At 47.3% G+C, this 23,336-nt stretch overlaps 1 protein-coding gene and 1 long non-coding RNA gene across 2 annotated transcripts in view; one reads left to right on the top strand and one right to left on the bottom strand.

Moving 5' to 3' along the window:
- Positions 1 to 23,336, bottom strand: part of LOC135201548 (uncharacterized) — an 83,021-nt gene that overhangs the window by 31,896 nt on the left and 27,789 nt on the right. The window lies entirely within an intron of this gene.
- LOC135201547 (rapamycin-insensitive companion of mTOR-like) overlaps positions 1 to 23,336 on the top strand; it is a 144,617-nt gene that overhangs the window by 109,933 nt on the left and 11,348 nt on the right. Inside the window, exons 20-25 of the mRNA XM_064230544.1 lie at positions 1 to 84; positions 10,111 to 10,404; positions 20,632 to 20,982; positions 21,196 to 21,566; positions 22,346 to 22,504; positions 22,645 to 22,773. The exon at positions 1 to 84 is cut by the window's left edge and continues 104 nt beyond it. Coding sequence (XP_064086614.1) covers positions 1 to 84; positions 10,111 to 10,404; positions 20,632 to 20,982; positions 21,196 to 21,566; positions 22,346 to 22,504; positions 22,645 to 22,773 — 1,388 coding nt within the window. The remainder of the gene's footprint in view (positions 85 to 10,110; positions 10,405 to 20,631; positions 20,983 to 21,195; positions 21,567 to 22,345; positions 22,505 to 22,644; positions 22,774 to 23,336) is intronic.

Raw genomic sequence — 23,336 nt, 5'->3', positions numbered from 1 at the left:
TTCGATACCTTCTCATGATGATCTTACCATTGGGAAAAGGTCGTCCTTAAGGTTCACCAAATTGTTATCAAGCATACGAAGAAAGTAAGAGATGGTTTTTTTTTCTTGTCTTAACTATACGTATATAAAACTCATCTATTAACCGTAAATTAAATATCATAAAGACTTGAAATGTGAAATGTAGTACAGTGGTACCTCGAGATACGAAATTAATCCGTTCCGAGACGGCCTTCGTATTATGAGTTTTTCGTATCTTGGAACACATTTTACATGTAAAATGGCTAATCCGTTCCAAGCCCTCCAAAAACACCCCAGTAAATTATATTTCCAGGCCTAAAACACATGTTCTAGGGTTACGACAGAAGAAATAAGTCTCCAAAAAGGCAAAATACTGTACATACTTGAGTAATATTCAACTGCATGTAATGTTCAACCCCATTTTTACTGTATATATTAGGACTTTAGCATATGTCCCTTAGCAATAAGCCTAGCCTATGTTAGCAGTTACTACTGTAGCCTAGTCTATGATTCTGACATCTAAACCTAAGAGCTAAAAGCTTAGTATATGCCAATAAAATGTATTAATAATCAGTTATGTACTTCATTTCAAATAATTATTAATTAAATCATTAACTATAGAATACACAAAAACAAACAAAAAAACGAAAAACGAACCTTCCAATGGGTATTGTTTACACTTCTTACGAGTATCGAACGAGCGCCAAGCAATTCATTTTTTACCTAGCACAAAACAGTAAGCCATAAATTGTCATTAATATCTCTCTTCAACTGATGAAAACCACCAAACAGATAATAACCATTCATTCTATTCTTTATTCTATCTTTACCTAATGGAGATACCGAGTTACTGACAGGCTGTAATGAAACACTACGTAAATATGTAACGTAATAATAAAACAGAAGAGAATTCTAAAAAATACCTATTTGTTGGCAGACTAATTTATTTGATATTTTTCTGATATCTAATTCACAATTTTTTTTATTAAATGCTATTGTTTTTTACATGTTACTCATTTTCAAATAACTTATTAAGTAAACTATTAACTATAATTAAAAAAAAAAAAAAAAAAGCGTTCCGAACGTCTGTTTACATCCAGCACTTACTAGTATCGAACGATCGCCAAGCAGTCACTTTTACACAGTAAGCCATAAATTTTCATTATCTCTCTTCAACTACTGAAAAACTACCAAAACAGTATGATAACCATTCATTTCTATTCTTTATTCTATCTTTACCTAATGTTTTTTTTTATTAAATGTATTGCATGAATAAGTTTTCAATTTACAGCAACCTTTTACCAATAGAATACTTAAAGCACAAGGGGTAAATGCTGACCAATAGGAGAGAGCAGGACCTTATGGGGTGACTAGCATCAGGAACCAATGGGAGAGCGGGAGGATGGTGGCGAGTTTACTCAGTTGGCGGCGCGGGAGTTTTAAAATTGTTCTCGGTGGTCCGGGCGAATCTCAGGACTTTACAGCAACAACCTTTCGTATCTTGAAAACTTTTCGTATGTAGAGCAGTAAAATTTTTCGCATTGGCTTTCGTATCTCGAGTTTTTCGTAAGTAGAACCTTTCGAATCTCGAGGTACTACTGTATATGGTAAATTTTATAATTGAGACGTGAAATATAGTTTATAGGTAAATTTTATAATTATAGTGTTGAAATAACTAGTGTTCATGACAAAATAAAAGCCATTGTTATTACAAGTAGTTGAATTTATCAGTTGTTCCGATACGTAATACAAACCCTCGGTCCTTTAACAATAGGAAGGTAACTAGCGGCAGCTGGGACGGTCGTAAGCTTCGAACAAGGGGAGAACGGTAGTTAACTGCTTGTCCGATCGTGCGCGCGCCGCGCGCCCGGGCGGTGAAGAATCACTTTTGCTTTCGGCCGTGGTGTGACAGGACGTGTTCGTCATCGCTCTGCCCGCTATTTCGTCGTGTGCTTTGGGATGTTTACAATTCTTCTGACGGTTTGGTTTGTGGTCTGATTGAAATTGTAAGTACTCTTTTTTCATTTTTCATTGAAAGTGAATTTAATTATGGATCAAGAAGAGCTTTCGCCGCGCCCACCAGCTGCCCGTAGAGTGTGTCCCGGGCTGGAGGGGCGTAAATGCGGCGGATTTCGCTCTTATCCAGACATTGATCCACATGAATTGTGTTATCGGTGTCGGGGGCGAGAATGCTCCCGAGCCGAACCTTGTAATGTGTGTGTGAATTGGTCCGAGGCGCAGTGGGTGCTGTACGAGGGTAGGAAGAGGCGTAGACCGACCAAGGAGTCGTCGGAAAGCTCTCCAGCGACTCCTTTGGTGACAGATACCTCGTCATCCTCCTGCCTCCAGCTCAGCCCCCACGATTTGCGCCTTCCCCTGCGGGGGGGGTTTCGGAGTCCTTCTCCTCACTCGATCCGTCGAGTGTGGAGGAGGGCGCCCGATACCCGGATGTTCAATTGTACTCGGGGTCTTCCGTCCGCTCTGGGTGGGGTTCGTCCTCCCCCGGGCGCGAGGGTGCCCCTCTAACTGACCCGACTGTTCCTCCCTCAGGTGTGCCTTCTGTGAGTGACGAACCTTGGGACAGGTGTGGGCGTCGTTGGGACTGCAGGGCGCCCCTAGTCCAGTATGCAGGGCTTGATTCAACGTCTGGCGGGGTCGGCAGTTGTAACTCATGGTGTAGTCACAACAACGACAAACACAATGTCCACACCAGCGTACGCCGCCCCTCCTCATGTAGTGTACACGCAACACATTGCGCGGTCGGTGACTCCCACGGCATCAATCCAGAAGCCGATTGCTGCAGTACCTAAGAGGGGCGTGCCGCCGCCACCTGGATTTTATGTGCTGCCGACTCCCGACTTTCGCTGTCCCAAAAGTTCGCCCCTGGATCTGCCGCCCGTCCCAATGATGAGTTTGGCTGTATCGGAGATGCCTGTGACGCCGGACTATGCTGCCGTACCTGCCGTACCTGCAGCTAATGTTGCTGGCCCAGCTGCTCGCGCCGCTCCTACGAAGCGCGCAGTGCGGGACGCTCATGCGATGTTGCTGCTGGAGGGTCTGGTCCTGCTGGTGCTGGTCCTGCTGGTGCTTGGTCCTGTGGTGCTAGGTCCTGCTGTTGATCGTCCCTGCCGCTCCTGCCGTGCCTGCCCTGCCCACGTCGCGTCTCGTCATGGAGGTGCTGCACGGTCTCAGGTCCTTCCGGACAGGATCAGTCGGGGCGTGTTGCTTCGGCAATTGGCCCGACTTTTCCGTGGATGGAAGACCTGACGTCCGTCCTGAGAGAGCTGACGAAGAAGAGGAAGAAGAAGAGGAAGGTGTCGTCGTCGTCTTCATCGTCTTCTTCGTCGTCTGTTGCCGCCTCTCCCCCTTCGACTTCTAAGGCTTCCAAGACCGAAGAAGAAGAAGGCTGCCTCTCCCCACCCCCCCTAAGAAGGCTCCTGCGGGACCTTCGAAGGGGCCCGTCCTCGCTCTGGCGTGACGGGGGGTGCTTCTGCTGGGTCCTCCTGTTCCCTCGGGAACAGGGTCCGTCTCTTCTTCTGAGAAGAAGAAGAAGACGGGGACCAAGGATGTTGCTGGCTACTGCTGGTACATCCGCGCCTGGTCTTGGTAGCACTTGCTGCTAAGCCAGGTACCGCTCGATTCTCGTTCGCGAGAAGGTACCGAGTGTTACGGTCCTCCTTCGGGCGACCGTGCAGCTAAAGTCAAGACGCCTGAGCTTGCTCACCGTCATGACCGAGGCACGGAGCAGAAGACTGTCGAGAATCGCGCAAGTGACTCTCGCCAGGCCAGCGGCCGCTCTCGTATGCGACCAGCCGGGTACCTCGGGCTGACGTGACGGTCTCTGACCGGCCACGGGTTGAGGCTGGGAAGAGGTCCCTCGACCAACGGCACCAGCTTGGCGGTGGTACCAGCGGTGGTTTGACGTGCCGTTGAGGGACGACTCACCGGTCTCACCGCGAAAGCGAGCTCTGCAGATCACCTGACCGTCGCTGCCCACAGGGACCGGACGGAGGACGGTGGCCAGCAGCAAGCTCGTCTGACGCACGGGACCGGGGTCGACGTGCTCAGTCGAGCCGCTCGCCACAGGTGCGCGGCACGCCAGGCCTGCAGATAGATCCCCACCGCCGCGTTGGTGATCGGCTGCAGCCCCCCACGTACGCTGGTCCTGCAGCGAGCGGGGGGGGGGGAGCGTCAGGTCTGTCTCTCCTATACCTTCAACTTCCTCGGGCTACACCGGGAAGAGCGAGGTATCTAGGAGTGATCGTGAGAGGTGCGCCGCTCACGATCCCGTCACGATGCCGCACGCACCAGGCATGGTCTTAGGCACAAGCCAGGTCGTACGCGCAAGTGGCTGGAGGCGACCGTCAGGGGTCTGTTGCTGTCCTCCTTCTGAAGGAGGAGGGTCTCGAGAGCTGCTCCTGTTGGAGGGACTGGACGGTCCTACTCCTCAGGACGCTGTGACTCCCGAGATCCAGAGGAACTTTGCCCAGGTTATTGCGCTGATTCGTCAGCACAACGACCTGGGGGAAGGATCGCCGCTACCACCATCTGAGCCCACGTCCCGGCTCGAGTCATTTTGGGGCCGAAGAGGGAACCCAAAATGACGGTGGGACTGCCGCGATCGGAGCTTGCAGACTCAGTCCTTGACCAGGTGGAGAATTTCGTCTCAGGACGAGAGGACTCACTTAAGTCAGGACGGTCTTCCAAGCTACTTCTCCTCCTCTGCAGCGACAGCGGAAGTTTTCTACGTGCCATCAGTGGATCCAATACCGCCCAAACAGGTTAACCCGGAGCTAGCTAGGCTAACTCCAGGTGTGTCCCTGCAGCAGCTCCTGTCGTAGAACTTGTGGTTCTCGCAGCAGGAGGCACTGGGCCTGGAAGCTACCGCTATGGCAGCTTTCCAGGCAGTCTCTTGGTTGGATCTGTGGTCCCTCACAGTATCCAAGGTCGCGGCGACTCCGGGGGCGCTGCCCTCGAAGAAGACCCCGACTTCAGGAGACTGTGCCAGTCTGGAGGTAGGGCCATCTCCTACCTCGCCCATCAGACGGCAAACCTGTGGGCCAACTTGGTTCTCCGTCGTAGGGACGCTGTCCTTACACGAGTAGCCAAGGGGCCGGGCGTGAGGCGGTAAATGGACTCCGTAACGGACCAATGAAGAGTTCCTCCGCTCTCTTTCCCGGAGAGATGGTGGACGCTGCGGTGGAAAGACGGCGCATGATGACAGTGACCGTCGGTTCACCAGGCAGTTACGAAGGTTTCTGGGCAACCTCGTACAACTGCGGCTAAGCCTAAGAGTTTAGCTAGCGCTTCCTCGGCTGCTAAGACGGCTGCTCCATCGAAGCCCGAGGAAAGACTCTTCCTGCTTCAACTTCTGGTAAAGGAGGCCGTAACCAGCCCTCCTCCCAGCCCTCCTTTCCCCGAGGAGGTGCTGGAAGAAGTCGAAGCGAGGTGGGAAACGCTAGGGACGGCGTTCCCCCTCACCAGCTGCCGGAAGTGGGGGGGTGCCTAGCGAGCCATTGGGCAACTTGGCAGCGCTACGGTGCCGAGACCTGGTAGTAGACGTCCTTCGGGAGGGATATCTACTACCCTTCGAATCTCGACCACCCCTCACCTCCAACCCGGTCCATCTTCAGACTTATGTGCTGGGATCCTCAAAGGACGACGCTCTTCGGCAGGAGATCAAGACCATGCTGACCAAACGAGCTGTAGAAGTCGTAGTTAGATCGGTCACCGGGCTTTTACAGCCGCCTTTTCTTAGTGGGAAAAGGCATCGGGGGGCTGGCGCCCGGTGATAGATCTCTCTCCCCTGAACCGATTTGTTCGCCAGACTCGGTTCAAGATGGAGACGGCACGTTCCGTGCTGGACTCCATCAGGGAGAACGACTTCATGCTTTCGGTGGACCTGAAGGATGCGTATTTTCAAATACCCATCCATCAGTCCTCCAGAAAGTTACCTCCGCTTCATCTTCGACGGGACGGTGTACCAATTCAGGGCACTTTGCTTCGGTCTCTCAACCGCCCCACAGGTGTTCACGAGAGTGTTCACGCTGGTGTCTGCTTGGGCCCATTCGCACGGGATACGTCTTCTGAGGTATCTCGACGATGGCGGTCCTGGCGAGATCCCGCTCGCAGTTGCTGCAGGACAGGGATCGACTTCTAAAGTTTTGTCGCGATCTGGGGATCGTGATAAACTACGAGAAGTCCGATCTCGAACCCAAGCAGAAGATGAAAGTACCTGGGTATGCTGATCGATACGGTAGCAGCTCAAGTCGCCCCGCAGACTTGAGGATCAGCAAATTCAGGGAGGCAGCCGGCCGGTTCCTGTCTCGGCAGGAACAGGCAGCTCAGCAATGGCAAGTCGTGATCGGCCACCTGTCGTCACTCGAGAAGTTAGTTCCTCACGGACGTCTTCACCTGCGGTCTCTCCAGTGGAGACTAAGGGAGAGTTGGTCACAGGTAAAGGATCCACCTTACTTCCCCGTGTCCATCACGGAGAAGGTGGATGGCAGGACCTAGCCTGGTGGCTCGAACGACAGGAAACCTCTTAAGAGGAGTGCCCCTACGCACTCCCCCCCCCGGAGATGCTGCTGTTCTCAGACGCATCGACGAGGGATGGGGCGCACACCTGGAGGAGTTGCTGGCTGCAGGTGTGTGGGACCATCACGACAAGCACCTTCACATCAATGTCCTGGAACTCAAGGCGGCGTTTTACGCTCTCCAAGAGTTCCAAGACCGCTTGATGGGACACTCGGTGGTGTTGATGTGCGACAACACCACAGTAGTGGCATACGTTCAAAAAGCAGCCTTAGTGGTCTCTCCCGCTACACCAGTTGACTGTGCAGGTGCATGTGGGCCACGGCTCACTCGATAGAGCTGTCAGCACGCTACATTCCAGGCAAGAGGAATGTAGTAGCGGACAAGCTCAGCCGTCGGGATCAGGTAATAGGAACCGCGTTGGTCCCTACCCGAAGTGGCGGAAAGGCTCTCAACCTGTGTTTTCAGGGGGCGTCCGGTCATAGACCTGTTCGCCACCCGGCACAACAAAAACTTCAAGTTTTTTGCTCAGCCGTGCGGACCCATGGGCAGCTGCAGAGGACGCTCTTCAACACCCCTGGGACAACCTCTAGTCTACGCCTTTCCTCCCTTTTGTCTGATTCGGAAAGTGATCAGCCGAGCGCTGGTCACTCCCAATCTCAGGATGATCCTGGTGGCTCCCAAACGACCTCAAGCCGTTTGGTATCCGGACTGCTGGCTCTTCTTGCAGAAGAACCGAGAGAGATGCCCCACTGGCACAACCTTCTAGCCCAGCCACACGTAGAGCGGGTACCACCGAGCAGTCCAGTCCCTACAACTTCAACCAGGCTGGCTGTTATCCACCATCTCTTGCGAACGAGAGGCTTTTCTCGCAGCGCAGCAACAGAGATGGCTGGACACGTCAGACAGTCCTCTGCAGCTGTGTACCAGGGGAAGTGGGCCGTCTTCTGTGGTTGGTGTCGTAGACGGGGTCTATCTCCTCTCAGAGCCACTCTTCAGCAGGTAGCGGATTTCCTCGTGTTTCTTCGCCGAGAGAAGCTCCTCTCAGTACCCACAGTTAAAGGATATAGAGCTGCACTGGCACTCGTCCTAAAAAACTGAGGGGGACTGGGACATCTCGAACTCGTTCGAGATCTCCTTGCTAATGAGGAGCTTCGAAAGGTCTTGCCCACCCAGGGAGCTCAGGCCCCCTGAGTGGGATGTGACTCTCGTCCTTAGGAGTTTGACTCGAAGACCATTCGAGCCACTCCGAGAGTCGTCAGACAGGGATCTGACCCTCAAGACCCTCTTCTTGCTGGTCCCTGGCATCGGCGAAGAGAGTAGGGGAACTTCATGGTCTGTCCTTCAATGTTAAACATTCCAGGGCTGGGGATCTGTGTTGACGCTCGATTTCGTCCCGAATTTCGTAGCTAAGACTCAGAATCCGTCGATCCCTGACGACAGGTTCGAGTCTTTCACAATCCCCTCCCAAATGGATTTCACCGACAACGATACGGATGAGATGCTGCTTTGTCCTGTGAGGGCGCTACGGCGCTATCTGAAGAAAACTCGACACCTCAGGCCTGAGTGTCGACGCCTCTTCGTTAGCACTGGGGTTACCAAGAAAGAAGTATCCAAGAACACGCTTTCTTTCTGGCTGCGCGAGGTGATCAGGAGAGCGTACGAGGCTGATGGTAGTGACGACATCCGTACGCTCCGACCGAGAGCCCACGAAGTCAGAGGTATTGGACCCTCTTTGGCGTTCCGCAAGAACTTCTCCGTGGCGCAGGTCCTGAAGGCAGGTGTCTGGGCCAACCAGACTACCTTCACGTCCTTCTACCTCGGGATATTGCCCACAAGTCCTTGGATACTTTTTTCCTTGGGACCTGTGGTGGCTGCTCAACACGTTGTGTAAGCTTACCCAGCACCCGAGCAGGCAGAACAGCATCGATTCCTGGTGTGACTGTAGGAATGAATGGTTGAATGAGAGTGCGACTGGCTCTTCTTCTCCATCTTTCTCTCTCTCTACCTGTGGGCAGAGGGTCACGGTCGTCACCATGCTGGAAAGGAATCCGATGCAGGTAAGCTACTCAACCGAGCCCCAATCTATCCCTTTAGTTAGGGATAGAAGCAAATATCCTCCACTCCCTCCAACAAGGGGGAAGGAGTGGATGCCTACTTGAGACAAACCCATAACTTTATGTTGGCTCTTGTAATGGAGCAAGTTCTTGCTTGCTGGTACAACGAGATACGCTTGCCTCTCTCTTAGTACTTGGCTCAGAGGTCTGACCATTGATCCTGCGGTGCACACCCCGATCAATCGGACAGAGGTTTGGATCCCTCCCTTGCTCTTACGACCAGGGAGGCATTCCAAGGTTGGACGAACACCAGTCTGTTCACCAAAAAGACTCAGATTCCACCCACCAAGAAGTGAGTCTTCCTATTGTTAAAGGACCGAGGGTTTGTATTACGTATCGGAACAAATGACAATTTGTCGAAAATTGCATTTTTCCTAACTATACAAACCTGAGGTCCTTTACATATAGTCCCACCTCATACCACCCCTCACTCTGCAACTTTTTGCATGGGCCTAAAGCAAAAGTGATTCTTCACCGCCCGGCGCGCGCGGCGCGCGCACGATCGGACAAGCAGTTAACTACCGTTCTCCCCTTGTTCGAAGCTTACGACCGTCCCAGCTGCCGCTAGTTACCTTCCTATTGTTAAAGGACCTCAGGTTTGTATAGTTAGGAAAAATGCAATTTTCGACAAATTGTCATTTTTGATGGGTTGAATAATTTTCCAACTCATACTTTCACCAAAACTAAGTCTTTTACATACTACTTATTGTTAGATGATGGTAAGTTTTTGTGTCAGTATTATTGGTGCTCGAGTGCTCATGGATTGACAGGCAATGCATTAATGCTTTAGTTTTTCTACCTTCTAATGTTTTTATCTTTGTTTACTTAAATTTTGCTCTTGCTATTTACCGTTTTTTCACAACGGAATTCTATTTGGTGATGAATTACATTGAAACTTGATGGCTTTTTAAGATTGTTCCATATGAATAGTTGTGCATTTTCATTAATAATGATAATAATAGTAATCATTTCGTTTTGAAGATGTTTGATTATATAAAAAAAAACAAGTCAAAGAAGACATCAAAGAAGAGAGAATATACATATATATTTCACAGACAGTTTTGAGACAGCTTGTGTTCTTTTCATTATATTTTCCGCAGTAAAATAAACTCTCTTCCCCAAATTTGTTGTTTTTTATGCAATTATTTCAAGGTTATTTTTATTGCTTTGAAAGATGATTTTTTTATTGCCCTATTTTTTGCTTGTTGATACATGACCACATTAACCAGCTGATTTTGAGCGAGGAATTTAGTTGCAAATTTATTACCTCTGTAATTGTCATTAATCTTTTTATTACAAAAACATAACCAGTTTTCAAAAGCATTAATACTCATTTATTGTCAAAATTCATTTGTATTATAAAAATACATATCCTTTTTTCAAAAGCAATATAGTACTCATTTATTGTCAAAATTCATTTGACTATCATCTGATTCCCCAGATCTGAGAAACGAAGAAATTCCACCAGTAGTTATACAAGTAAATCCTCAACAACGTCTGAGCGTGTTACTGATCGTGTGGCTGCATTTTTACAAACTAGAAAAACCAAAGGAGAGTCTAGAAGTCACTCCCTCACTGACCCAGTTGGTTCAGATGATGATGTGGGTGACCATCGATACACCATAAGCTCCGAGTCCTTGTCAGATGCCGCAGGAGAAGGAGACTTGCCTTTGGATAATTCAGCTGAGGAGACACAGGGAGGGTACCCTATCCCCTATCAAACAAGAACACTACTGTAAGTAACATCTTTTCTATCTGGATACATTGCTTAATTGAGTTCCATGTTAAAATTATGAAAAATAGTGTTAATAGCAGTAGCATAATCATAGCACAGTACAGCCCATTTTTGTAAAATGCAATAATATGGCTAACAGAATGCCTAAGGTATTCATTTTTTGCAAGCAAAAGTCACCATGGAATAAAAATTGTGGCCCTCATAGCACCAAGTCTACCCGTTGTTTGACAAATTTGTACAATTAGCACTTACACTTGAGGATGAAATACGTATATCCTTGAGGAGAGTAACTTATACCAAAGAGACACTGAGAGTCAGATTGGCCAGTTTAAAATATTCACTCGGTGTTTCTTTATTTTTATGAATGATTCACATGTACACTACTTGCTTACAAATAATTTTTTGTTCTAAGGGTACAAAATGATCATTTAGGGTTTTTAATGTTGCGTTTAGGTCTGTTTTCCAATAATTGAAAAGTGAGAGGAATCCTACTACTATTCTGTACAAGTTCCTTTCGGTTAATTGGAAAGTGAGAGACCTTACTTCTGTTCTGTAAAATTTATAGCTAGAAATTACAGTAATACTTTGGGTTACGAACCGATTAGTATTACAAATTTTGTTTTTTAACTTACGAAGTGACGCCCTCATTCTGGAATACGAATTTCACTTGGAATACGAATGCGCGAATTTCTATCATGGGAGGCCGCCTGCTTTGTTTACATCGGACATTGGATGAGCGTGGGATCTGCGAACGCATTTTTTTCGGCCAAAACTTAACGAGGGTCACGTGACTTCCTCCCACGCATCCCTTGACCCGTTTTAAACCATAACTCTTTCACTATCTCGCTGGCGTTAAGATTGAACGCATCTGTCCGTGATACGCTCTCAAATTTGCTTAGTGATTTGCGCACGTGTTGTGTTTCCGTGATAGTGCTTATACATTACTATTACCCAAATACTAAAGACAATGGCTCCCAAGATGACGAAGGCAAGCAGCAAGAAGGAAAGCATAAGAAAGAAGGAGATGATTACAGTCGAAATGAAGAAGGAAATTATCCAAATGCATGATAAAAGGCGAGCGCGTGAAAGACATTGCAGCATTCTTCAAGCGGTCGCAATCAACGATCTGCACTATTTTGAAGAAAAAGGAAGAAGAAATTAAAGCCAGTAAAGCATCAAAAGGTGTCATAGTATTGACGAAACAACGGCCTTATATTCTCGACGATGTAGAAATTTGCTCATGGTTTGGATAAACGAGAAGCAGCTGGCAGGAGATTCGTAAGTGAGAGCATCATTTGCGAAAAGGCTCGTAAGATCTACGAAGATTTGAGTAAAAATGAGCCAGGCACATCAGCAGACAGTGAAAAAGACAGTTTTAAGGCGAGCCGTGGCTGGTTCGAGAATTTTAAGAGAAGGACTGGCATCCACAGTGTTGTTCGCCATGGTGAGGCTGCAAGCTCAGATACGAAGGCGGCAGAGGCTTACGTAAAAGAGTTTAAAAGGCTCGTGGATTCCGAGAAAATACCTCCCCAACAAGTCTTCAATTGCGACGAGACAGGGTTATTCTGGAAGAAGATGCCCAGGAGGACGTTCATTACGGCAGAAGAGAAGGCACTTCCCGGTCACAAGCCCATGAAAGACCGTCTAACCCTACTGTTTTGTGCTAATGCAAGCGGGGATTGCAAGGTTAAGCCTCTCCTCGTGTATCACTCGGAAAATCCACGCGCCTTTAAGAAAAACAACGTGCAGAAGAAGCTGTTGCACGTTATGTGGCGGTCTAATACCAAGGCTTGGGTGACAAGGATCTTGTTCGTCGAGTGGATGAACGAGGTTTTTTGGTCCCGAGGTGAAGAAGTATCTCCGGGAGAAGGACCTCCCATTCAAAGCCTTACTTGTGATGGACAATGCTCCTGCCCATCCTCCATCCGTTGAAGAGGACTTACTGGACGAATTCAAGTTCATTAAAGTCAAGTTCTTGCCCGCCAACACCACTCCAATACTCCAGCCCATGGACCAGCAAGTTATCGCCAATTTCAAGAAATTGTATACGAAGGCTATGTTCCAGCGCTGCTTTGAGATGACGGAAGGAAGGCACCAACCTTACCCTCAGAGAGTTTTGGAAGGATCACTACTCTGTTTACAACTGCCTCAATCTGATTGACAAAGCCTGGCAGGGAATCACCAGGAGAACCCTCAATTCTGCATGGAAGAAACTGTGGCCCGACTGCGTTGCTGAACGAGATTTTGAGGGGTTCGAAACCGTCGAGAAGGGGGCAGTTGAAGACGAGATTGTATCCTTGGGCATGTCCTTAGGGCTGGAGGTTGACACGGACGACATCGAGGACCTCCTGACTGAGCATGGGCAGCAGCTGACGACCGACGAGCTGTTGGAGCTACACAAGGAGCAACAGAGACAGGTAACGGAGGAGATCTCATCTGAGGAGGAGGGGGAAGCCGCTGCACAGTCGCTTCCTTCGAGCGAGATCAAGGATTTTTTGAAACACTGGGAAATTGTGAAAAGTTTTATCGAGAAAAATCACCCGAATAAGGCTGCGTCAGGGCATGCAACAAATTTGTTTATCGATAATGGGGTGGGTCATTTCTATAAAATTTTAAAGAACAGGCAAAAGCAAGCCTCCATAGAAAAATATGTTTTCAAAATTGTGAAAGACGACACAGTGTCGCGTAAGCGTAAAATTAGTGATTGTAGTGAACGGTGCTCTCTAGAGAAAGAACCAGAAAGTCTTCCGAAGTGTTCACGGAGGGAGATTTCCCCCCCAAGCCATAACCCTCTCGTCCTCCTCACCCTTCCCCTCCTCCCGTCTCCGTCAAGCCAGCAGCCACACTCGCCAAAGGTAAAGTTCAGGTTTTACTGTGCATGCATATTAAATCTAGTGTTTATATTTAATTTCATTCTTCAATTTTATAATTTTATGTAATTCCTACACGAAATTTTCAACCATTAAGTGAACAAAAATAAATGGAAAAATATGAATGAAATGGTCATTCATGGTCGGGTGGAACGCATTATTTGCTTTTTATAACATTCTTATGGGAAAATCCATTTAGGTTACGAATTTTTTAGGTTACGAAGCAGGTTCTGGAACGGATTAAATTCGTAACCCAAGGTATTACTGTATGTTCTTTACAATTTGTAGATAGAAATAGCTTGCATCTGTTCTTAATATTGTTATGGTTATCTGATTTGCCGAAAAGGACTGTTGGTATTATTTTAACAGCTTGTTGGTATTTTCTTTATAAATAAAATTATATTGTTGTTATTAGACATACAAAATGGCATCCTCCATTGAAGTTTACTAGTGCATTTTTCATTAGTACACTGCTATCTATCATTGGCAACATATAACCGAGGGTTGCAATTTGGGGATATGCTTGCATGTTGTGTTTTTATCATATTTGTAAATTTGGTTTTGTTCATGCCACTTACCTGACAGATATATATATAGCTGTATTTTCTGACGTCCGACAGAAATTTCAAAACTCGCGGCACACGCAGTGGGCGGCCAGGTGGTAGTACCCATTCCCGCCGCTGGGAGGCGGATATCAGGAACCATTCCCATTTTCTATTCATATTTTTTTCTGTCGCCGGTCGGTAAACAACTGTTTACAGACCTCTGCTCAGGATTTTTTGGAATTTGACTCGCTTTTAAGTATCTGATTGATTTTTTGGTATTGAATTGGATTGTTGAATTGGCATGCGCGATAGTGGACCGTTTTTTGATTTTGGATTGACTTTTCTATATAAGATATGTCTGGATCAAGTGTTGTGAGTTTCAGAGTGTGTGTGAGGGCTGATTGTAAGGTGAGGCTACCGAAAGCATCGGTAGACCCCCACACAGTATGTATGAGTTGTAGGGGGCTTAATTGTTTGATTGATAATCGGTGCAATGAATGTGAGAAATTGACCGATGATGATTGGAGAGTATATGAGTCCTATCGCCTTAAATTGGAGCGCGATAGGATCAGGAGGTCTTCCTCCAGGAGTGGTTCTACCAAAGGTAAGGCTAACATCTCTCCTGCATTAACACCTGTAGTGTTTACAACCCCTAAACCTGTGTTGCCTTCGGGCTCTGATTCTGTGTCGGGAGAAGCGAATGCTCTCTCTGATTTTGGAGTCTCTTCGCACTCTGGAGACCAAAGTGAAAGCCTTAGAAACTGGCTCGGTGCAAAAGTGTGTGATCATGCCCCCAGTGTTGTGGAGGGGGCGTCAGATCGGCCCCATAATGCCTCTAGGCCTAGACCTCTATCAGACTCCCAAGACCCAGGGAGTAGGTATGTCGAAAGCCGCAAGAGGGTTACGGGGGCTTCCCACCGATCTGGCGTCCCTTCGGCAGGCCCTGTAGCAAAGACCCAGGCTGCCAAGGAGCGCGCACGAGCGCGCGTCCTGAAAGAGTGCTTTTCGTCCTCCGAAGCGTCCTCCCCGCGCAAGGGGTGGAGCGCTCGGAGAGACTCTCGTCCTTTGAAAAGGACGTTTCGTGCGGAGGACGCTTCACGTCCTCTTTCGCCACTTTCGTCGGAGTACGCGTATGACGCGTTTCCGCCTCAGAAAAGAGGTAGGATCTCCTCCGATGAGGACGCTGGGTTGCGTGCACAGGCGCGTATACCTGAGAAGCAGGTAGCTGTACCTGTGAGAAGGAAGGAGGCGTCCCCTCGCCCCTCGTCTTCTCACAGGATCAGTCCTGCTTCCTCTGTTCATTCTTCCCCGACGAAGAACATTCTTTTGTCCCTTCAGGACCAGCTATCCTCGCTTATGGCTCAGAGGACTCGCCCAGCAGCAGTCGAGCCTAAGCGGAGGAAGGACCTTAGACTGCCTGTCAAGAGGACTAAGCAGTCTCCTTCTCCTTCACCTACTTCGTCTCGTTCGCCGATCGCTTCTCCTTCGGCGATTCGCCGATCTCGTTCGTCCTCTAGAAGGACGTTACGTCAGGACGCTTTGAGGAGGACGCTCTGTACGAGGACGTTCGGCAGGACAGGACTCAGGACGCTTGTCAAGACGCTCGTCAGGACGCCTTGGCAGGACACTAGCAGGACGTTCGTCAGGACGCTTGGCAGGACGCTAGGCAGGACGTTCGTCAGGACGCTCGCCAGGACGCTAGACAGGACGCTCGGCAGGACGCTCACCAGGACGCTCGGCAGGACGCTTGGCAGGAAGCTCGCCAGGACGTTCAGGCCGCCTTTCAAGACGTTTTTGGGGATTCTGAACAAGAAGTCGTACCCCCAGACGCTAGTTTACGCGCACAGGCACGTATGCCAGCGGAAAAGAAACGTAAGGACGCTTCTCGGGCAGATGAGACTGCTGCGGACGGCGCTGAGGTCGCTCGTCCTCGTCAGGACGCTTTTCCTTCATCGGGTAGTAAGCGTCATAAAGAAGACAGCCGAAATAAGGCTGCCTCTAGCAAGGATAGGGGTCCTTTGATCAAACCAAGACCTGATATTAGGACGCCCTCTCCTGACAGACGGTCTCCTCTTCCGTTTAGAGAAGAAGGAGAGCTAAGTAGTTCGGCTGAATCGGTTGAAGAGGAACCTGCTGCGGCCCCGTCAATCTCGGACTATAAAGTCCTCGTACGACTCTTGCGTTCTTCTTTTGAAGACAAATTTCAGCCCGCAGCTCCCAAGTCTCCTCCTTCGCAGTTTTCTTCATCTAAAACTGGAAAAACCCCGGAGTTTGTAGAGATGAAAACTTCTCTCTCCACGAAACGTGCCTTTAAGAAGCTCCAAGATTGGATGGTAAGAAGGAGAGATCAAGGCAAGACGACCTTCGCCTTGCCTCCAACTAGACTTAGTGGAAAAGGGGGCATTTGGTATAGAACCAAAGATGAAGTGGGAGTTCGTATCCCTTCTTCGGCTCAAGGAGATTTCTCCAGCCTTGTGGATTTGCAGAGGAGGTCGCTTTTACCCTCTGCTAAGGTAACCTGGACCGCGTCGGAGACTGACCATCATTTGAAGGGTCTGCTCAGGACGCTGGAAGTGTTCAACTTCCTTGACTGGTGTTTGGGAGTTCTGGATCTGCAAGCGAGAAGCCCAGAATCTCTCAGTCTGGGGGAGCTGTCCAGCGTGTTAGCATGTATGGACAAAGCCGTCAGGGATGGTTCGGAGGAGCTCGTATCTCATTTTGGAACGGCTTTATTAAAAAAGAGAGCTTTGCTGTGCAACTTCACAGCTCGTTCGGTGACTCCAGCTCAGAAAGCTGATTTGCTGTTTTCGCCTCTTTCGAACCATCTCTTCCCCCAGACTTTAGTAAAGGACCTGACGAACAGCTTACAAGAGAAGGCAACTCAGGACCTTTTGGCCCAGTCTACAAGACGGTCAGCCGTACCTTCAACCTCTTCAGCTGCGGTTCGACCGCCGAAGAAAGTTAAGCCCTTTCGTGGGGCTCCCCCCTCGAGAGCAGCTCCTCGAGGGAGAGGGTTTTCACGAGGAAGAGCTTCCTTTAAGCCAAAGCCTTCCAAGTGAGAAGCATGTCCTTCAGACACCAGTCGGAGCCAGACTGAAGTTTTTTGCGGGAGCGTGGAGAGAGAGAGACACGGACTCTTGGTCCCTCAAGATCGTGGAGCAGGGGTACAAGATCCCCTTTTTAGATCTTCCTCCTCTTTCTACGACTCCCAGAGACCTTTCTCCATCCTATCAGGGAGAAAAGAAGAAAGTATTGTTCGATCTCCTTCAACAGATGATCGACAAAAGAGCGGTGGAACAAGTCGCGGACCTGGGTCTCCAGGTTTTTACAACAGAATCTTCCTAGTACCGAAGCAGTCGTCAGGTTGGCGTCCGGTTCTAGATGTAAGCAGGCTCAATCTTTTCGTGGAAAAGAACAAATTCACGATGGAGACGCCTCATTCTGTTCTGGGAGCATTGAGACCGGGCGACTGGATGGTGTCCTTAGACTTGCAGGACGCGTACTTTCACATCCCGATCCACCCTCTTTCAAGAAAGTATCTAAGGTTTGTCTTAGACAACAAAGTATGGCAGTTCAGAGCTATGTGCTTCGGACTGACCACGGCTCCGATGGTGTTCACAGTAGTAATGAAGAACGTAGCGAGGTGGCTACACTCTTCGGGAATAAGAGTTTCCCTGTACCTCGACGACTGGCTGATCAGAGCGTCGTCGAGAGAGAAGTGTCTGAAGGACTTGCAGTTCACTTTAGCCTTAGCGAAGTCCCTGGGACTTCTGGTGTCAACTCGAACAAAAGTCGACATCTGACCCCAACTACCAAGGGTCCCATCGTGTTAGTCTGGGGATTCAGATGGATTCAGTGGCTTTTCGAGCGTTTCCGTCCCAGGAACGTCAGCGGCTAGGCTTAGAAAAGATCTCAGCCTTTCTAAGGAAAGAGACTTGCTCGGCGAGGGAATGGATGAGTCTGCTGGGGACCATTTTCCCGCTAGAAAGGTTTGTTTCCTTGGGGAAGACTGCACATCAGGCCTCTCCAATTTTTCCTTGCGGACGAGTGGAAGGCCAAGGACGATCTCAATGCCATATTGAGAATATCGCTTCCGATCAAGAACCACCTCAGATGGTGGTTGGACCCTCAGAAGCTTCAAGAGGGCGTGTCCCTAAGTCTTCTGAGCCCCGACCTAGTGTTGTTTTAGACGCTTCCATCACAGGATGGGGAGCAACACTAGGGGGGAAGGAAGTGTCAGGCTCCTGGAGAGGGGAACAGGTAGCCTGGCATATAAATGTCAAAGAACTGGCAGCAGTATTTCTGTCCCTGCAGTTCTTCGAAAAGAGTTTGGAGAACAAGATTGTTCAGATAAACTCGGACAATACCACAGCACTCGCTTATTTAAAAAACCAGGGAGGAACACACTCCAGAACGTTGTTTTCCCTAGCGAGAGAGATTCTGCTGTGGGCAAAGAGAAAAAAGGTGACTATCCTGACGAGATTCATTTGCAGGAGTGCAAAACGTCAGGGCAGACCTTCTCAGTCGTCGGGACCAAGTCCTACCGACGGAATGGACCTTGAACGAAGACGTTTGTCGAGACCTGTGGACGTTGTGGGGACGTCCACTGGTCGACTTATTCGCAACGTCAAGGACCAAGAGACTTCCTCTTTACTGCTCCCCGGTCCTGGATCCAGAAGCGATCGCGGTAGACGCTTTGCTTTGGAATTGGACGGGCCTAGACTTATACGCCTTCCCACCATTCAAGATTCTGGGGGAAGTCATGAGGAAGTTTGCGGCCTCGGAAGGGACGAGGTTAACCCTGATCGCTCCGATGTGGCCAGCGAGAGAATGGTTCACAGAGGTCATGTCTTTCCTTGTAGACTTTCCAAGGGACATTGCCCTGGAGGAAAGATCTACTCAAACAGCCTCACTTCGAAAGGTTTTCACCAAAACCTTCTCCGCTCTGGGTCTGACTGCGTTCAGACTATCGAAAAGTTGGCCAGAGCGAGAGGTTTTTCGAAAGCAGCTGTGAGAGCAATCGCACATGCGAGACGTGCTTCCACAAGAGCTGTTTACCAATCGAAGTGGGCTTCCTTCAGGGCATGGTGTAAAAAGAGAGAGTTTCCTCTTCCTCGACCTCTGTGAACCAGATAGCTGATTTTCTGCTCTTTCTCAGGAATGTGCAGAAATTAGCGGTCCCTACCATCAAGGGATATAAAAGCATGTTGTCAGCGGTTTTTAGGCACAGAGGCCTCGACCTGTCTGACAACAAGGACATTCATGACCTTTTAAAGTCTTTCGAGACCTCGAAGGTTCCTCAAATGAGACCTCCTTCATGGAACCTGGATGTAGTCCTTAAATTCCTTATGTCGAGCACTTTCGAACCGCTTCAGGCAGCGTCTCTTCGAAACCTGACAAGGAAAGCTCTTTTCCTAACTTCTCTTGCGACGGCTAAGAGAGTTAGTGAAATTCAAGCGTTTAGCAAGTTAATGGGATTCAAAGGGACAATGCTGTCTGCTCGTTGAACCCAACTTTCTTGGCGAAGAATGAAAATCCTTCGAACCCTTGGCCGAAGACTTTCGAGATCAAGGGTATGTCAAGTCTGGTGGGCCAAGAACCAGAGAGAGTCCTGTGCCCGGTCAGGGCTCTCAAGTTCTACGTGCATAGAACGAAAGAGGTAAGAGGTCCCTCAGGTAATCTCTGGTGCTCGGTGAAGAGACCAGAGTTACCTTTATCGAAGAATGCTGTTGCTTTCTTTCTAAGGGACATCATTCGGGAGGCTCATTCATCTTTCCAGAAGACTGATTTGAGCCTCTTCCGAGTAAAAGCGCACGAAGTTCGAGCCGTCGCTACCTCTCTTGCCTTCCAAAAGAACATGTCAATCAAGGACATCCTTGATTGCACCTTTTGGAGGAGTAACTCCGTCTTCGCCTCACATTACCTAAGGGATGTGAGAACGATTTATGACGATTGTAATGCACTGGGGCCATACGTTTCTGCGGACACAGTTTTGGGGTCCGGAAGTAGCTCTTTCCCTATCCCTTAGTTAGGTTTAAGTTAGGTTGTTGTGTTTTTAGGTTGTGGTGAGTCTTAGGTGAAGATCTCCCATCCTTTAGTTAGTTTTAAGGGGTTTTTGTGAATAGTTGGTCAGGTGGTGGTCAGTTGCTTCGTTGCCCTCATTTGTATGGCCTCGATGGTCTTGTCACGCTGAGGTCTCGCACCCGTTGACAGATCATCCAGAGCGCACCAGCACTACAGGTCTCCACCTGGCTGGCAACTCTGTGTTAAGCAAAAGCAGCCTTACGTGACAGTAATCACATAGTCTACTTTGCAAACAGGTAAGGAACCAAGATGTATATCATCTACTTAATTTAAGTTTCCTAAAAAATCCTATTCTGTCTCTTCCCACCATCCGAAGGTGGGATTCAGCTATATATATATCTGTCAGGTAAGTGGCATGAACAAAATGTTATTGTTATTATACAATTAAGTTTGTTCATACTTACCTGGCAGATATATATAATTAAAGTGCCCGCCCTCCTCCCCTCAGGAGACAGAGACATTAATAAAAAATATGAATAGAAAATGGGAATGGTTCCTGATATCCGCCTCCCAGCGGCGGGAATGGGTACTACCACCTGGCCGCCCACTGCGTGTGCCGCGAGTTTTGAAATTTCTGTCGGACGTCAGAAAATACAGCTATATATATATCTGCCAGGTAAGTATGAACAAACTTAATTGTATAATAACAATAACATTTTTTCAAACATTTTCTACTCTTGTTGAATATTGTAAATTAATGGAATTTCTGCAACTTTTCCATTTTGCAGAGATACTCGTTTAAGCCCCATTGCTAGTAGAGCATCGCTCTCCACAATGGGTTCTCAGCTAGAAGGTGGAGTAGAACTTCGCAAAGGCGGTCGGGGAGGCTCCATCCGTGGGTCAAGTAGTGCCCTCTTTGCTGAAGATCTTATTTGTGGTAGTGGAGGTGCTCTGACTCCAGTCCAGTCATTAACAGGAACAGGGGGAAGCTATCCGCTGTCAACACAAAGTTACTTAACCCTTCGATGCATTTCAAATCAGCACCGTAGGCTAATTTCTGAGTCTAGTCAAGAGGACAAGACTTCCCGTAACTCCCTTAAGGGTTTCTTATCATCCAGCTATGAGCAGGGAGTTCCTTAGTAAGTGAAAATAAGTTATGTGTAGATATTTGAGATTTGTCTTTGTGATTCTTGAAGATCTTAATGCGGTTACGATCTTTTTCAGCTAGAGATATTAATTTTGAAGATATATTTCATAGCTTGCATAATCATTATTAATTTTCTTGTGTTATGAAATGAAGTATACAATATTACAACAAATCATTTCAAGTTAATATAAAATTTATTTTACAGTATGTTCAGCAATTATGCAGAATCACGGGGGATGGTTCGGTCTCCATCTGGTTGTAGTGAAGTGTCATCTATACGCTCTGGAGTTCGTGGAGTTGGATTTGGTGGTGGAATGAGCCGAGGTTTTGGAAGCCTAGCTCTGGGTGGTATATCAACCCATCAGTCTGGTCAATGTTATTTAGGCCTTTCATTACCATTAGATCTAGACCTACTCCTGTATGATGCTGTTACGGATAAGAGTAATACTTCTCATGACAATGGAGTGGTACTAACTGCCAACTATTCTAATGGAACTTTGGCTAAAGACAGATTTCCAGCTATTACAGAATCTGAACTTGAAGCAATTTCAGAAGAGAATTCATCCAACAAAAAATGTAAGCACCACACAATATTTTTGAAAGCAGGACTTTACTGACTGAATGGTCTGTAAAGTCCAAACAAAATTCCATGGATAATAAGAAAAGTAACTGATTTTATGCAGCATACCTGGTTATCTTCGTGGCTAAAGCAGATATCCTGGGGAACTACGTATTCATGTTCATATGCAAATATATTCTACTATTCACTCACTCATATGATACTGTAATATACACGTATCATTACATCCCCATCATTTATCTGTGGCCACATTTGTGATATTTGAATGTCCTAGACACCAGTCTTTAGTTTAACAGACAAATGAAGAATGAGGAAAGGATAACACAAGTGCCACTTATGACCGCAGGTACCAACCAGTTCCCTGCCTCTTTTGTGAACTGAATAACCAGATTGTTCCTTTCTTTAAGATTAAATAGGCCTGGACTGCTTTATGGACCTGTCTGCTTCTTAATCTTCAACTCGGATGTCCAGACGTTGGAAGTGGTCAAATAGGATTTCATACCCCCCATTCTTGCGGATTCCTTACAACTCCCATTGAGGCAGGTAACTGATTGGTACCTGAGACAGTGGGCAGAGCAGGCATCATGATATAATTGCTCCTCTTCTCTTATGTCTGTTAGACAAAAGATTGCAGTATATAGAACGAAATGTGGCCACATTAGTGATGGTTGTGTATGTGGATAAGTTCAGAGATTACTTGCCATTCATCTGAAGTAGAAAGTGATTAAGGAATAATAAATTTGTAGGTGCCTATACTCAGTATTTTTCTTATCAGCCATCAGCAGTACGGGCATTGAGAAGAAGAATCACCTGAAGAGTACAAATTTGGAGACAGAGGGAACAGGCCTCGAACTTCATACGACCTCTACCTGTCTAGCTTGCTTCTCAATGATGTCCCCTTCACCACTCATAGAGACTAGTCCTTTGTCACAGTGTTAGTATGATTTGGGTTTGTATTGTTTATAACCTCAGTTGTCTTAGATAATTTGTTGAATCGTAGATTTTGTGCTGATTATATGTATCATTACTTTAACAATATTTCAGCATATCTTTTCAAAGCATTTGATATTGCAGGTGAGAGTGATGGCCCTATTCTTGAGGTAGTAGCCGAGTCACCACCTTTACAGAGAGTCAAGGCAACAAATGAAGTCTCAGAAGCCTCAGAATCTTCCAGTGTCAATAGCCAAGGCTGGGATGACTTGGGTAATTCATCATATTTTCTTTACAAGAATCTTGTAAAGTAGTCGAATCTTTTTCCACATAATTTGCCCCATTAGTGTAGATATTAAGCTTCAGTGATTGCCAGTTTGATTCTCATGTTTGAATCTCATGTTTCTATTCTTGCATATTCTGCAAAATTATCAAAATTGAACAATGAAATTCAGTCTCTCAAAGTCATATTGTTCTTTAATTGACACACAAGTATTAAAGATTTTTAACAGTAAGTTTAAACTCGCAGAGCAAATTTCCAGGTTTTAGAATCACATAACTTAGTGCCCTTGGTAGAATATTTTGATAACAGTTTTAGCATTTGTTTTAAACTCCCAGGAGATATGGGTGTAAAGGTAGCTTGTTAATGAATTTCTTTGTGATGACCAAAATCAGTTAAGGTTGTTAATGTCTTTCTTATTCAGGAAGAGTGAAGTAGATAAATTATTAATTCTATATGTAAAATGAAATAGTATAACAACACCACTGAATCATATTTCTTGACTCAGCGCATTTGCCTGAGTGATTTCTTTTTATGTGACGTGTGAAAATGTAGA

Source organism: Macrobrachium nipponense, chromosome 28, assembly GCF_015104395.2.
Source record: "Macrobrachium nipponense isolate FS-2020 chromosome 28, ASM1510439v2, whole genome shotgun sequence".
Lineage (NCBI taxonomy): Eukaryota > Metazoa > Arthropoda > Malacostraca > Decapoda > Palaemonidae > Macrobrachium > Macrobrachium nipponense.
Note: the sequence above shows the minus strand (reverse complement) of the source record. Positions and strands in the feature narration are given on the sequence as shown.